This window comes from Engraulis encrasicolus, chromosome 17, assembly GCF_034702125.1.
Source record: "Engraulis encrasicolus isolate BLACKSEA-1 chromosome 17, IST_EnEncr_1.0, whole genome shotgun sequence".
NCBI classification, from domain to species: domain Eukaryota; kingdom Metazoa; phylum Chordata; class Actinopteri; order Clupeiformes; family Engraulidae; genus Engraulis; species Engraulis encrasicolus.
In genome coordinates this window covers 4,397,938-4,412,434 of record NC_085873.1, presented here as the reverse complement: position 1 = coordinate 4,412,434, position 14,497 = coordinate 4,397,938, and the positions used below count along the sequence as shown (strand labels likewise).

General features: G+C 43.5%; 1 protein-coding gene across 2 annotated transcripts; it reads left to right on the top strand.

The window, feature by feature from the left end:
• Positions 1-144: 144 nt before the first annotated feature.
• Positions 145-13,605, top strand: prph2a (peripherin 2a (retinal degeneration, slow)). Of its 2 annotated transcripts, XM_063221595.1 has the most exons (4): positions 145-756; positions 849-1,721; positions 6,535-6,781; positions 11,680-13,605. In XM_063221595.1, the coding sequence occupies exons 2-4, from the start codon at positions 1,141-1,143 to the stop codon at positions 11,896-11,898; spliced, it is 1,047 nt and encodes a 348-aa protein (XP_063077665.1). In that variant the 5' UTR covers positions 145-756; positions 849-1,140; the 3' UTR covers positions 11,899-13,605. The 2 variants fall into 2 exon arrangements, with proteins under 2 accessions (XP_063077665.1, XP_063077664.1); XM_063221594.1 differs by having other exon boundaries at positions 145-1,721.
• Positions 13,606-14,497: the final 892 nt, after the last annotated feature.

The following is a 14,497-nucleotide window of genomic DNA, read 5'->3' as shown; positions in this document are numbered from 1 at the left end:
GGGCATATGAGTCCACTCTGGAGTATTGAAGCCTGCATGTTTTTTTTTTACTGTGCATTCATATACGTCACTGTGCCGGTCCACTGAGGGAGGGAGGTGCCTACAGGTGAAGTGTGGTTTGTGGCGAATAGCTCCTCCTCCGACTTTCACAAGAACTTGTCATGGCCTCGGGAGGGGATTTATGGATCTGTTGATTGTCTTAGATATTGCACCAGCAAAGTAGCCTGCGAGTTGTGAATGGTCCTCCTGTGCCACTTGGGAGCCTGTGTAACATAGGTGTCAAACTCAAGGCCCCGGAGGCCAAATCTGGCCCGAAGTATCATTTTACTTCACTAGTGTTAATTGCATCCATCTACAACTCGGTTGGTTTTTGAGAAAATATTGAGTTTGTCCCACAACTCAGTCCCAGATGTTAATGTTGACCCACTGTGAATTTGAGTTTGACACCTCTACTCCAGAGCCTTCATAGCAGAAGTGCTGATCTCACAATGAAGTGAGTGAGTGCAGTGCGTGGCATTGGGTCTTCTCGCCTGCACCATCTCTTAAGGGACATTAGTCGAGTCATGTGAACACCAAGGCCAATCAGTCATCATGGTGGAGGGCTTAGAGTTTAGAAGCTCATCTGCTGGCGAAGGGATTTCACCACAAATGGGATAAACGCTGATTAGGGAGGACTTAGGATGACGTACCTGAACTTAAAGTTTAATCATTTGGTTTAGTCGTTCGCTGTCCTCCTCCCTCCCTCTACATGAATAGGTGAGTTTCTATTTCATGTCTTTGTTCTATGATCTATTTTCTTTGGCTTTATCAATTATTGTTTGCATACATTAATTTGTTGTTCATTTCAGGCATCGAGGGTGTTCACTTTCCTTGCTTTCCTGTACTATGGGTGGACTACTGAGAAGGCACCTAGGATAACCAACCGGCTTTCTGTGATGGATCAGGAATCGCTGCTGCTTCACCTGTCATACCTGCACAGAGGCTTTCGGTTGTGCAACCATTAGTGGTCTAGTGGGACTGCTTGCTTGCCACAGCAAGTAGCAACTGTGGGGGGGAAATCCACATTCAGCACTCACTTTTGAAGAGTGCAACATCAGAATTCATCAATAATTTTTGAGGTCTTGCAGAGACAGCCACACAATGGCACTGTTTAAGGTGAAATTTGACTTGCAAAGGCGTGTCAAGCTCGCCCAGGCAGTGTGGCTCATGTACTGGTTTGCGGTCATGGCTGGCGTTCTACTTTTTGTCATGGGACTCTTCTTCAAGATAGAGCTCCGGAAGAACAGCGAGCTGATGGACAACAACGAGAGCCATTTTGTGCCCAACCTGCTCATCCTCGTCGGAATACTGGCCTGCGGCATCAATGCGTTCGGTGGCAAGATCTGCTACGACTCTCTGGACACCACCAAGTTTGTCAAGTGGAAGGGCCTCATCAAGCCGTTCCTCATTGCCTGCCTGGTCTTCAACTCCCTGCTGCTCCTCACGGCCGTGTTGTGCGTGCTGATGCGCATCCCACTCATGTACACGGTCTCGGAGGGTCTGAAGAACAGCATGAAGTTCTACAAGGACACCGACACGCCGGGCAGGTGCTACATGAAGAGGACGCTGGACCAGATGCAGATGGATTTTAAGTGCTGCGGAAACAACAACTACAAGGACTGGTTTGAGATACAGTGGGTCAGCAACCGGTACCTGGACTTCAGCGCAAAGGAGGTCAAAGAGTGAGTGGGCTGCTACATTTTTTCTCATGGGTCACTATTGCTGCAATTGCTTGGGGGTTTGAGTCTTGGTGTGTTTTGTTGTAGTTTCGTCGTGCCACTCTCTCTCTCTTTCATGCTGCACATAGATAGGGAAACTCTGAATGTTCTGTATGGTAAGCTCATGTTATGCAAAAAATGTGCTCCCTAAATCCCAAAGGGATAAGGAATCCTGATGGGATGACTGCTGAGACAGATGTACCATCATCTAGCCATTAGTGCTGTCTTGCACAGTCCAGTAGTGTGTTTGGCCAAATGCATGGTCACAGATGCAGCAGTGGTGTAGACCATGATAGCAGAACCATTGTCAGTGTTTGGGTTGGGGAGTATGTATCCTGTATGTAAGAAAAGTCTCAAGTGTGTTTGTTTGCCTTTGTATGCGTGCACGCACGTACATGCACATACACGCAGCGTGCCATGGGAGGGTTGGAGAGTGGATGAACTTTCACTATGACTTTCATTGGTAATGAGAGCTTCATAAGTGGATATGAGGTTGAGTTAACAGATCAGGCTATAATGTAAACAGCCCTTTATACTGAGTAGATAGAGGGCTGGCTGAAAGACTGCAAATGATGGTGGCGAGGCTGAGGTGGGGGGTGGGGTGGGGTGGAGGGGTGAGGTGTCACGGCTGAGGTCAGCCATCCAGTGTAAGTGGTATCAGGCTCGCAAGCCAGTTTGTACTTAGCTGATAATCTTCTTGGATCACATTTCCCTGTCCTTCAAGGCTTACTGTCCCTTCCAATCATGCCAAGACCCAGCCGATTCGCTGGGAATAGACTCAGGAGTCAACAGCACGGCCCTTGGCTGCCAACTTGCCACCTGAGTGCTTTGTGGAGATGTTGAGAAAAATTACCAGGAAATACCAACCAGGGATTTCCAAGCATTGTTTTAGACATGTTTGGGTATTTTATATTATGTTATCTACCTTTATTGTTGGGGGTTGTGCTTGTTTCAGGAAATTAGTTTCTGTACATAGAATTGTGTGTAGACTGAAAACCTTTTGACAATAAGTTATTTCTCATCTCTTTTGTTGCGGCACTGCTTAAAAGTTTGATTTGAAAGTTCAGTCACAAGATGTTTTTTAAAAGGCTGGATAAAAAAAATGTTTTTTTTAATATATTTAGAAATATATGGGCTGTAACAATATATGCTAAGAGTGTGTCTCGTCAAACAGCTTCAAAATTTGACCGTTGGAGGGCTATATCGACAAGGGGAATATTACAGGGCCATGAATGTGAGTTCACCTGGCACGACTCAAGGAAGTTAAATCTCAAAACAAGATTTGCAGTTGTCTACGAGCATCAGTCATGGCTCTCTATAGTGCTCAAAAGTTAAGCCACAACAGGCCTGTTCATGAGTCTTGGATCAACAGAGAAGCTACTCAACGCATGGGCACGGTGGTGATAAGCAGTCACTCGAGTTACTACAGTTACTACCCTCACTCAAGGCAAGGAAGTCTTAGGTGGTCATTGTTCACTGCGTGGCAATTGTCCTCTGTGTGGCAATTGTACTAAATGAACTAAACTCTGGGGTGTGGCGACAAGATGTAGTTGAAGCTCCACTCCACACACTGTTTTTGGCCTTTTTTTGCAATTACGCCAAATAACCCCTTAAGACACGACATTATACATTCCCTGTTACCAGAATGGCAATGACCAAGTTGTAATGTATTACTGAAGGTCCCGTGCACTGTCATAGTAGTGTAGTACTATAGTAGTTAACTGTCAATATCTATTAGAGCGTGCCTCAGGAGGTACTAAGGGGCATTAAGGGGCTACGAATCGTTTTCAAGCAAAGGATGAAGAAACGACAACCAGTTTCCACAGAAGACAGGGGCTTATGTGCCACCAGATGCAACTTTTCCTGTTTCAAATGAACAGATTGAAAGGTGACTGACGTCAGGTAAAAAGGGTTCATTGGCCTGTGAGACCTGCATAGGATTGGACTCCATGTCTGACTCCACCAAAATGCCATTTCCCTGGACACTGAATGAATGAAAGGAGACATTGCTTACAAGCAAATGTGCAGATTTGCCATGCACTGTATAGAGGTTGCCAAGACACGTGAGTCGTGACCAAATGGGATGGCAACACCTTTTGCCCTCACCATGGCAAATCAAATTCTGACCCCTGTCAGATAGTAGTCTCGGTCCACCAATCCTAGTCGTGTAAGCAATGACACTACAGACCTAAAAGTAAATCTGGCGAGTGCAATGATGTACGTTGGCAATCTCTATTACGAGCCAAGACCTAGTTGAAAATTCACACAGTGTTCTTGGCCTGTGAGACCTGTAGGACTGGACTCCATGTTTGACCCCCATATGACCTTATGTCCCTGTTCGGATTATGGGCCTTGACATGTTTTTTCCCAAACTTGGTTCATGCAGTTTAGCCAGCCCAATCTGCAAAATCCATTTGGTGAGGCGACAAACCCATTAAAACACAACACTCAGAGGTGTAGGCTTATGGTTTTATTAACAACCCCACTAAGTACAGTGGGTCCCACTGCCTTGTCTTGCCTTGGCTCCTCTTGCCTTGGCTCTTCGCAGTTCTTGGTAGCTGATGATAACAACGTCTGTCACTAATGTCCCATGTGCTTCATCTTATGCTGAAGAGCAGGAACAACAGGAAGAAGAGAAGACTAATCACAAGTTTGATCTTTCTTCTTTTGCCCAGCGACATGCCAGAGGATTTCCCTCTCACATTCACTGTCAAGGCTTAGTTGCCACAGAGGGCCTACCCGTGTTGTCTAGATTCTTAACGTGTCTGTGCTGGAAGAGATAATCTGCCGCTGCTATCATTATAAGTCATTTAGCAGACACTGTTCGCTACACAGAGGGACTTAGAGCGAACTTACTACAGGGGACATCGTAAATTGGGGTTAAGTGCATTGCTCAGGGGGCAACACTAGTGGCAGACTAAACTAGGATTGAACTCCAAAGCCACACACACTGATGTTCCTGTCACGGGCCTCTGCTGACTTGCGATCAGACATTAATAACATAACCCCAAGGGTTATTTGCGAACTCTATTTTATGTTTACTCTACTCTAGGCCTTTGCTGCGCCACTACAAGTTTACTCTGCTCTATTCTGCTGCTGCTCTGTGATGTCTCTGACGTTGCTTTCACAGACCTTGGTCACTATCAGACAACATGACCCCAGGGATTAATTGACTATTAGTTCTAGTCTAATTCACTCTATACTCAGCTCTGCTCAACTCCGGGATCTGCTCCTACTGTACTCTGCTGTGCATCTACTCTAAAATGTTCCTGTGACAGGTCTTGATGACTTTTAATCAGGGCTTGACATTAATGCCATTTTTGCTCACTGTTCATTGGAACTAATAGTTTTCCTGGATCACTAGCCATTCAGCCTTTCTACTACAGTAGCTAGGGTTTTGATATCCGTTTGTTTTCATTGCCATTATGGGCAGCCTTGGCCTAATGTCATGTGAAGTCCAGCCAACTTTTTTTGTCGATTTCTTCATATGCACAGGTCATACAAGGACATTTAAATTGCATTCCTCTCACACCTCTATCCATGGCCGAAGTGCCCTTGAGCAAGGCACCTAACCCCACATTGCTCTAGGGACTGTAACAAGTACCCTTTAAAATAGCTGTGAGTCGCTTTGGATAAAAGTGTCAGCTAAGTGAATGTAATGTAATTTAACATATGTACATCTGAGCTCAGAAGATGAGTGCTAAAGTAAGAGCATCCATGCTATTAAGATGCTATTAACAGCTTTACACATGAAAATAAATCAGACGAATAGAGCTTGAGTAACTACTAAGCCTTTTTGTATAATAAATACAAACAATTGATGCACAAGGGGCAAAAACAGAAAATAGGTTACTCTGATATGGCATAGCCAAGAGTAAGCTAGCTGGTTGAGTGGCCAGTGGCACTGAACTTATTTCTCGTCACAGCTGAGTTCTATCAGTATTTTGCCAGATGCCAATGTCAAGTCTTGCTTGCAATCAGGGGTAATTAAATAATATCTCTTCTCTGCTTTGCTCTATTCCACTCAACTCTTCCCCTGCTCTGCTCAACATATTTACAAATTATTGTATTTTCTTGTACGGAAAAAATAAGTAAAACATGTTGCTACTACATGTTAGCCATGAAGCTCAAGCTGCAAAAACTTAATTTTCCATGCATGTTCAAGCCACTGTAAGTCGTTTTTAAACCTTGTGCTCCTAAAATAGCTAACAGCTAAATCTGTTAATGTCACAGCAATTTTGTTATCATGTAGTTGAGTCTTTTCAGCAATGAGTGAAAGGGCCCACCGGCGTTAAGAGGCTATCTGATAACAACACATCTGTAGAAGTATATTTCTGTAGTTCTCCAGAGTATGGTTATCAGTGAGGAGGATAGCATTCTTTTTCCATCCTGTTGCCCCACCCACTGTCGAATCTACAGCAGTCAGTAGTCAGTTAGGTGCTGTAAAAGTCAGGTTGCCAACTATCCCTTGAAATATGGAATCGTCCCGTATTTAGAAATAAAAGTACAGGTTCCGTATTGAGCTGAAACAGGACACGTTAAAATGCAGGAAATTACATCTGAGAAATACAACATTTTCAGAGAGGAGGACCCCCATACCCCCACCACTATGAAGTGTCCCGTATTTTTTCCATTGACAATTGGCGACCTTATGGGAAAAGGACCAGCTAACAATCTGACAAAATTGGTGAAAAGTTCTTGTTGTTGCAAGATGTTTGAAGTGAAACTAAGCTCACCTGCTGACTGTTTTGGTTTTGTTTCTGTTCCTTTACCCCAGTCGAATCTCCAGCAACGTGGATGGCAAGTACCTGATGGACGCTGTGCCCTTCAGCTGCTGTAACCCCAGCTCCCCACGGCCCTGCATCCAGCACCAGCTCACCAACAACTCCGCCCACTACAGCTACGACCACTACACAGAGGAGCTGAACATCTGGAGGCGTGGTTGCCGTGACGCCATGGTGCACTACTACGGCGGAATGCTCAACACCCTGGCGGCGCTGGTCATCCTGGTCACCATTCTCGAGGTGAGATGATGGGTGGAGTCAGGGAAGACAACAGGCACAAACAGGACAAAGGGATCAGTTGTCCGGAGTCCAGGGAAATGGATGAATGAATGAATGAAACTTTATTGTCATTGTACAGGTACAACGAAATTGGTAAAGTGCAGATGCTCACGGTGCTTAAAAATCAACAAAGAAACCTATATATATACTGTATAAAAATAATTCAGATTTTAAAAAGTCAGCTGTGCAAAATTAAGTGTGTAGATTGCTTTTGGATAAAAACTGTCTTTTAGCCTGTTTGTTTTTGTACCCAGAGCCCTGTAACGCCTGCCTGATGGCAGCAGCTCAAACAGTTTATGTCCAGTATGGTAGGGGTCTCTGATGATTTGCTTGGCTTTCTTTAGACAGCAACAGGAGAACAACTCCTCTAAAGAGGGCAGGGGACAGCTGGTGATCTTCTGAGCTGTGCTGACCACTCTCTGAAGAGCTCTTCTGTCCGCTGCTGTGCAGCTGGAATACCACACACATAAACAGTATGTTAGGATGCTCTCTATGGAGCTCCGGTAGAAGGCCACCAGTAGACTTTGGGGTAGATGGTTAGCCCGTAAGACCCTAAGGAAGTACAGTCTCTGTTGTGCCTTCTTGATGGTGGCAGTGGTGTTGGTGTTCCAAGTAAGGTCGTCCCTCAGATGCACGCCCAGGAAGCGGAAATCAGAGACCCTCTCCACATAGGCCCCATCGATGACCAGCGGTTGAATGTTAGCCTTTGTCCTCCTGTAGTCCACTATCAACTCCTTTGTTTTTGTGGTGTTTAGGAACAGGTTGTTCTCCTTGCACCAGACCGATAGACGCTGCACCTCTTCCCTGTATGCAGTTTCGTCTCCCTTGGAGATGAGACCTACGATGGTGCTGTCATCAGCAAACTTGATGATACTATTGCTGGAGTGAGAGGGGGTGCAGGCATGAGTGTATAGGGTGTACAAGAAGGTGGCCCAGAATTTGGTCCTCATTACATTATATGCACTGGGTGGGGGGCCCTTTCAGATGACTTTGTCCTGGGCCCAGCCAACACTGTCAGTGGAATAGAAGAAATTAGAAAAGAATAGAACAGAAGAAAATGGAATAGCAGAATAGAATTGAATAGAATAGAACTTTATAATCACCACCTGGCTATCGCAGGATGTCACCGCTTAACCATCATTCATTAAGCCAATGAGGTTTGCTGCTGTATATATGTAACGTATGTATGTAAATTGATTTCGTATCTGGTGTCGACATGGTAGATCTGTTAAAAAAAAAAAAAAAAAAAAAACCTACAAGCCGGAAAGAGCGCACAAGGCAACATGTGAATTCTCAGGCTAATAGTGACAATAAATTGTTAATTAATGGTTTATCATATCAATGATTTCTACTTGCAAATACTTTATTACCACTTAATCAGAAATGTAAATAGTTAGCGTTTGTAGGCAATTATCATGAATACTAAATATGCTTCCCACTTACTGTAATTAGTTTATGGAAATGTAAACAAGAAAATATTGAATTATAGCCTAACTAATGTCATTGCATTATTGAATATATAATATTCAAAGGATAGAAAACAGAAGGAAGGACAAAAAGCAAAGTAAGGAAGTGGTGGACCCATGCCACATCTGTCTGATAGATAGATAGATAGATAGATAGATAGATAGATAGATAGATAGATAGATAGATAGATAGATAGATAGATAGATAGATAGGTAGATAGGTAGATAGATAGATAGATAGATAGATAGATAGATAGATAGATAGATAGACACACAATAAGCACAGGTGTTATGGGCAGATGGGCACAAGGTAAGCACGAGGCAGGCACAGGTGTTCCTAGTAAAGTTAGTAAAGTCTTAACACGGGTGCACTGAGCTGAATCTGAAGGCTAATGGGTGTCATTGTTAACACCTTTTGTTGAGCCTGCAGTAGCCTTAGCCTTACAACCTGGGCAACTGCCACCAAACATATAATTGGCTCACTGTAGCCTATTGTCAACATACACAGTCTTACAAAGATAATTTCAGGACAATGGCATGTTTCCCCTACCACGTAATACAAATAGCTAAGCTAGTTAGTTTTCAATCATTCTTCGACAGCAGAAGACACAACATGAACTCATGGTTGGCCATGGCGTAATAGGCCTAGGCCTACTGTACGTTCTCACTCATTGTGAATGGGGTCGGCCAATCATCTGTTTTGCACATTGTGCCGTAGAATATTTGGTCACAAACAAATCGAATTTGAGTGAAAAGAAAGGCCTGCACACCTGGAGAAGTTTTTCTTTGCCGGTTCAACTGTTTCAAGATGGCATGGAAAAACGCAACACTCCTTCAATCATGCATTGTCCACAGACTAAAAAGGAAGCAATCATGGCCTAATGTTTAAGGAGATGGGCTTTAGGTCAGAGGGTTTATATCCCACCCTTCGACTCCCTACCACACTCCATACATGAAAAGGGGGATCTTATCCATGGTCCGCCATTTTGAATTTCCAGAAATATACATTTTTAGCCGCAAAACTTTACTGTACTTTGGTCATACTAGTAAATACTAGTTTAGTTAGTAAATGTTCATGGAAAGATCAAATTTGACAATAGGCAGCACAATTTCAATGAGAAGCATAGTTGCAATAGCTATTCTGTCCACAATCTTACACAATGCACCTTTAAGGATGTTGATTTTTCTTAAAACATGAAATACATAAAAACGTCTCAAATCAAATCAAAACAAAATCAAGATGCAACAGGAAAGTAGTGGAGGGAGAGAAAGGTGAGGTAGGGCTGAGGATTGACCCTGGCCAGACTCGAACCTGAGTCCCCATGTAAATGGTACAGGTGGTCAACATGGTGCGCCACAGCACCTCCAACTCAACCAATAAGCCTTTCTAGATGTGTGGTGAGAAGGTGCTCATTAGTATCAGCTTGTGCCTTCAATTGGCTGAAGCAAGTGTGTGCGTGTCTGTTGGCTGAACCTGAACGTTAACCTCGGATAGTCGCCACCAACATTGGCTTCCTTGCACCTCCTGGCATCATGACAGGATTCCTTCGCATCGTGTTGTCGTATGTCAGACACACGTGACTGTCTCTGGGATTTTGTGATGTCTGTAGAAAAAGTAGTAGACGTGCAATTGTTTAACAGCTAAAAAGGGAGTGCAATTGCTTACAACTATGAAGTCTTTTTGAAATCCAAAGGAGATTTGAAAGGGTTTATTGTCTCTCTGGATTTTATTATTGTGCATTTATTTTGCAGAGTTCCATTGATTACGCTGGGCGTCTTTTGAGCAAAGAAAGTAATGTTCGGTTTCACTGTATCAGAAGGGTGCTGCCCCAATTCCAGACCCATATCTTTTTTACAATGTGCAGTAAAATAAGCAGTACAAGCAAGGTGCAGCCCTGCAGTATATAGGATTCAGAGAGAAATAGGAAACAGAAGTCAGCTTTTGCTTATGGACAGATGAAGCGTTTATCTCTGTACTTATGTGGCATATTGGGTACTCCAAAAAGTCAGAGAACACGCGCACATCAGTAGCACAGGTGCTGGACCAAACATAAGATAACTGAAAAGAAATGCTAAAAGTCTAGCCTGATAAACCAGACTAAATGTGGATGTCTAATTTAGTCTGGCCTCGATGCATAATACATCCGAAGATTGTTGATGAGAACAACCTTCCCTCAAAACCCTGCCCGCTTTGATTCAAAACACATCTTTGCGTTGTAATTGGTTTGCCAGATTCCTGGCATTTTGGCTTCATTGAATCATTATGCGAGGCCAGACCCACCTGTAGACAAAACATTTTGCCGTCCAGCGGGTGGCACTGGTTCACCAGGCTACTAAAAGTCTGCAACACTGTACGATGCTCCCAAACAAAGTTAAATGGAACAACGGTTCGGACTCTCAGGTCTTCATCAAAGTGAATGACTAATGAAGGACTCTTGTGCCATTAATCTTTGTTTGGGAGCATCAAACAGTGTTGCGGACCTCCATCATTTCTTTTCAGCATATTGGGTACTCACAGTTAAGTAGATTGTTATCTTGATGTCCTCCAAGCCTCCTTCTATAGGACAAGGCTCTGTGTCAAATCACGTTAAATCTCGTCCGGTTAAGTCAGCAGCCGTATTAATTAGTACACAGTGACATGAACCAATGTTTCACCAAGAACAGCTGTTGTTGTACATGACACACAGTGCAAGACAGTTGGCATGGAATACACAGGGAAGTGCAAAATACACCCAAGGATAGGACATGTCTCGTAACAGGTCTCTGACTGCAACTGTTAATGCGTGTCCTTACCTTGACTGGGGGTATCATATATAGTGGCATATGGATAGAAGGACCTTGGAGTTGGAGTTCTCCAAGTTATAAACTGTAGAGTGAAAATAATTATGAAACCAGGGGAATGTGGCGTTGGCATCGTGCAGCAGCAAGTAGCATTGAACTTTGACCAAATAACTCTCCTGTTCCTTTTTTAACCGGCCAAGTAATATTGCATGGAACTAGTTCTTCATCATGGGTAGGCTTTTGCATCTTTAAGTTGGTGTTCTATGGAGGCATCCGTGGTAGTAAGGGGGTTGATCTCATGGGTACAAGGTTGCGAGTTCAAATCCCATCCCATCACATCATCATCTGAAGTGCGCTAGAGTAAGGCATCTAACTCCAAATTGCTCCAAGGATTGCAACCTGTACCTAAATACAGTAACTTTACAGTACGTCACTTTGGGGTAAAGGCATCAGCCAAGTTCAGTGTATTGTAACAAAATGTTTCCATCTGGTCCTGCAACCAATAACCTGCACTTGAATACCTACAGGTATCTCACCTTGGATAAAAGTGTGTGCTAAGTGTGATGTTCTGAAATGTAATGATCTTTTGTGGTTTTCTGTCCCCCCCTGCAGGTCTTGGTGACGGTAGGCCTGCAGTACGTCAACACCGCCATGTCCACCCTGGTGAACCCCGAGGACCCAGAGAGCGAGAGCGAAGGCTGGTTCCTGGAGAAGACGGTCAAGGAGACCTTCACCGACATGATGGAGATGATGAGGAGCATGCGGGGGAACGCGGTGGAGGATGGTGGAGAGGCGGCCCCAGCAGCGGCTCCTGTAGCCACCGTCAGCTGAGCTTAGCTGAACTGAGCAGCTAGCCAACCTTTCCTCCATACCCCTGCACCCCCCCATTCGGCTCACCTCTGAACTGAAACCGATCTCCTTCTGACAGGGGAACGGGATTGAGAATGTGAGCTTTTTTATTGCCTCTTTGATGCAAACGTTAACCGTTCAGGCCTCATTCTGAACACTTTTTTCCCCCGGTCCACCATGGATTTGGCCCGTCACTCTGACTAGGGCCTCTCAACACATCTCCAGCAAGGGTTGCCATGGTAGGACAAGAAGCCACGTGTGAGAATAGAATGTTGTCATAGAATGTAAATTATGATGTATATAATAGAACGATATCGAATCCATAGAATTACCACAGAAGTCATCAGTTCTTACATATCGGTGAAAGAGTATCTCGGTACAGGCACACAATTTTACAAGCAAACCTTGAATACATTCTTCTTTGGAGAGGTGGAAGTGTAAGAAACTGTATTCATGCTCAGAAGATGATGTGTTGAGAAACTTGCATGTGTCAATACACACATTTTTTTCGCAGGGCTACATTGCAATGTTTTTTTTCCTTGCATTTTTCATGCTGTTATGCACAATCATTTGTTTTACATGTGTGGAAAAAAATGCCCCTATCTTTTTTTATGTCATTATATCACAACACACTGTAGTGATACTATTGTTATCAATCAGGTTTGTGAGGTTTCATTCAATTCAGAGTCAGCTTGTTACCCAATAGCAAATTTAGCACTTTTGAAGTTTTGCTACATTCAGTTCACACAAGTTTTTTTCATTGACATTTGATAGTCATATGGGAAAAATAAATATGTTTTGTCCGAGATTCTCTGCTATGTGTATACCATGAACTATTATTTTTTTCTAAGGGAAAATCTCACATTTGTAAATACCTCTCTTACCATAAAAAAAAACTTTGCGGGTAACTTAGATGATGCTACATGTTTTGGGATATTCTGGAGCAAGATGCACAGGTAGAGGAGTATGAGGCAGTGTTATGGAGATTTACTGTAGAGAGCTTGACATTGTCACATTTAGTTATCAGCAGTGACTTTCAACTCACTCCAACATCTTTCGGTTGGAAACCTTAAGCATCTTTTAGAAAGGCACCTCGTGATTTGTGAGTGATGCGGGGGATTCTACTAAATGACAATATTTCCATAATTTCGGATGACTTTGTTGTTAATATTCTTTTGTTGCAAATACCATTTATACTATGATGACACAATTTGTCATTTGAACCGCCTGAGGTCGGGTCAGAGTGCAGCGGGGGGTGCAGAGGGGAGGAGGGAGGGGTCTTCCTCTCCCTTTGGGGACAGTGATTCAGGATACGTGACGAATATCAGAAGAGGATGTCTTTTGACCGGCAGCTACACAATGTCCCCATAGACCCCTGCACTTTTGACCCGTAGTGTTTTAAAGTTCAAAGTTCACAGGATATTGAGGTATCCACACCAAAGAGGGTCCCCTTGTTTGATTAAAAATATTTCCCATTTCCAAAAGCCAAGAGGCTGTTTCACCTGTTCCAAAAAAAAAAACCTCTGTAACTTTATCTGGTGGATTCTTTGTAAATAGTGTAGAATTTGGAAATATTATTATTTTTTAACAAAAAACAAACAAAAAGACACGCTTACACACTGTAATTTTACTGTACAAAAATTGTAATATGTATTTATTGTTTTTAATATGAAGAATGTGCATGTGTTGTGTAGGATATTTTATGTAAATAAACATGAAAATAGTATGGAAAATTACTTTTTTCATGTATTTAATACAGTGTGTGTGTGTGTGTGTGTGTGTGTGAGTGTGTGTGTCTGTGTCTGTGTGTGCACACGTGCATGTGTGACTGCACGTTTTTGTGTTTCTGCATCTGTGCACATAAGTATGTGCGCGTGCGTGTGCGTGTGTGTGTGTGTGTGTGTGTGTACGTGCTAAGTATTGTCAGTGCAGTAGAGATTACACCTATGAGGCGACTGAGGACTACGCTAGTCTCCTCCGCATGAGGCTTTCCTTATCCCAGGCGATCAGCTGGCTATTTATGTCCTCATTATGTTCCCCTGCCTGCCCTGCCCTGTCGCCTCCCATCCTGCCCTGTCTTGCCCTGTCGCCTCCTGTCCTGCCCTGTCTTGTCTTGTGCGGTACACGAGAGCTGGCACAGTTACAAGCAGCCAGCTCAGTAGATACTTTAAGTCCATTCCGAGTAACTCGGCTGCAGTTACTGCAATCGCAATCTGGTGGATAGGCCTATAGGCCAAAACCCTGAGAAAAATCGCCACCAAAAGTTTACAGTGACTTTTTAATTTGTGGTTATCGCAGTCCTCCCCTTGGAGTGGTGAATAGGCCCAAGGCCCAATCCATTAGAACAATCTCCTGCAAAACAAATTTTAAAAATTAAAATTCAACATACTCTGAGTTTTTATTTCTGTTTCAAAAAGTGTTTTACTTTTGCTGCCACACTAAGGTTGGTCCAGTGCACATTTACCCATCTTAGACTATGGTGACATATTATACATGCATGCACCCGCCTAGTTACCATGCAGCGGTGCGTTTAATTACAAAAATGAGAACACACCACTGGACACTGTATAAAATGGTTACA

Bases quoted from the DNA above. Each gene is read 5' to 3' on its own strand.
- prph2a (XM_063221595.1), top strand. From the start codon at position 1,141: ATGGCACTGTTTAAGGTGAAATTTGACTTGCAAAGGCGTGTCAAGCTC. The intron at 1,722-6,534 runs GTGAGTGGGCTG...CCTTTACCCCAG, and splicing joins AGCGCAAAGGAGGTCAAAGA to TCGAATCTCCAGCAACGTGG. The intron at 6,782-11,679 runs GTGAGATGATGG...CCCCCCCTGCAG, and splicing joins TCCTGGTCACCATTCTCGAG to GTCTTGGTGACGGTAGGCCT.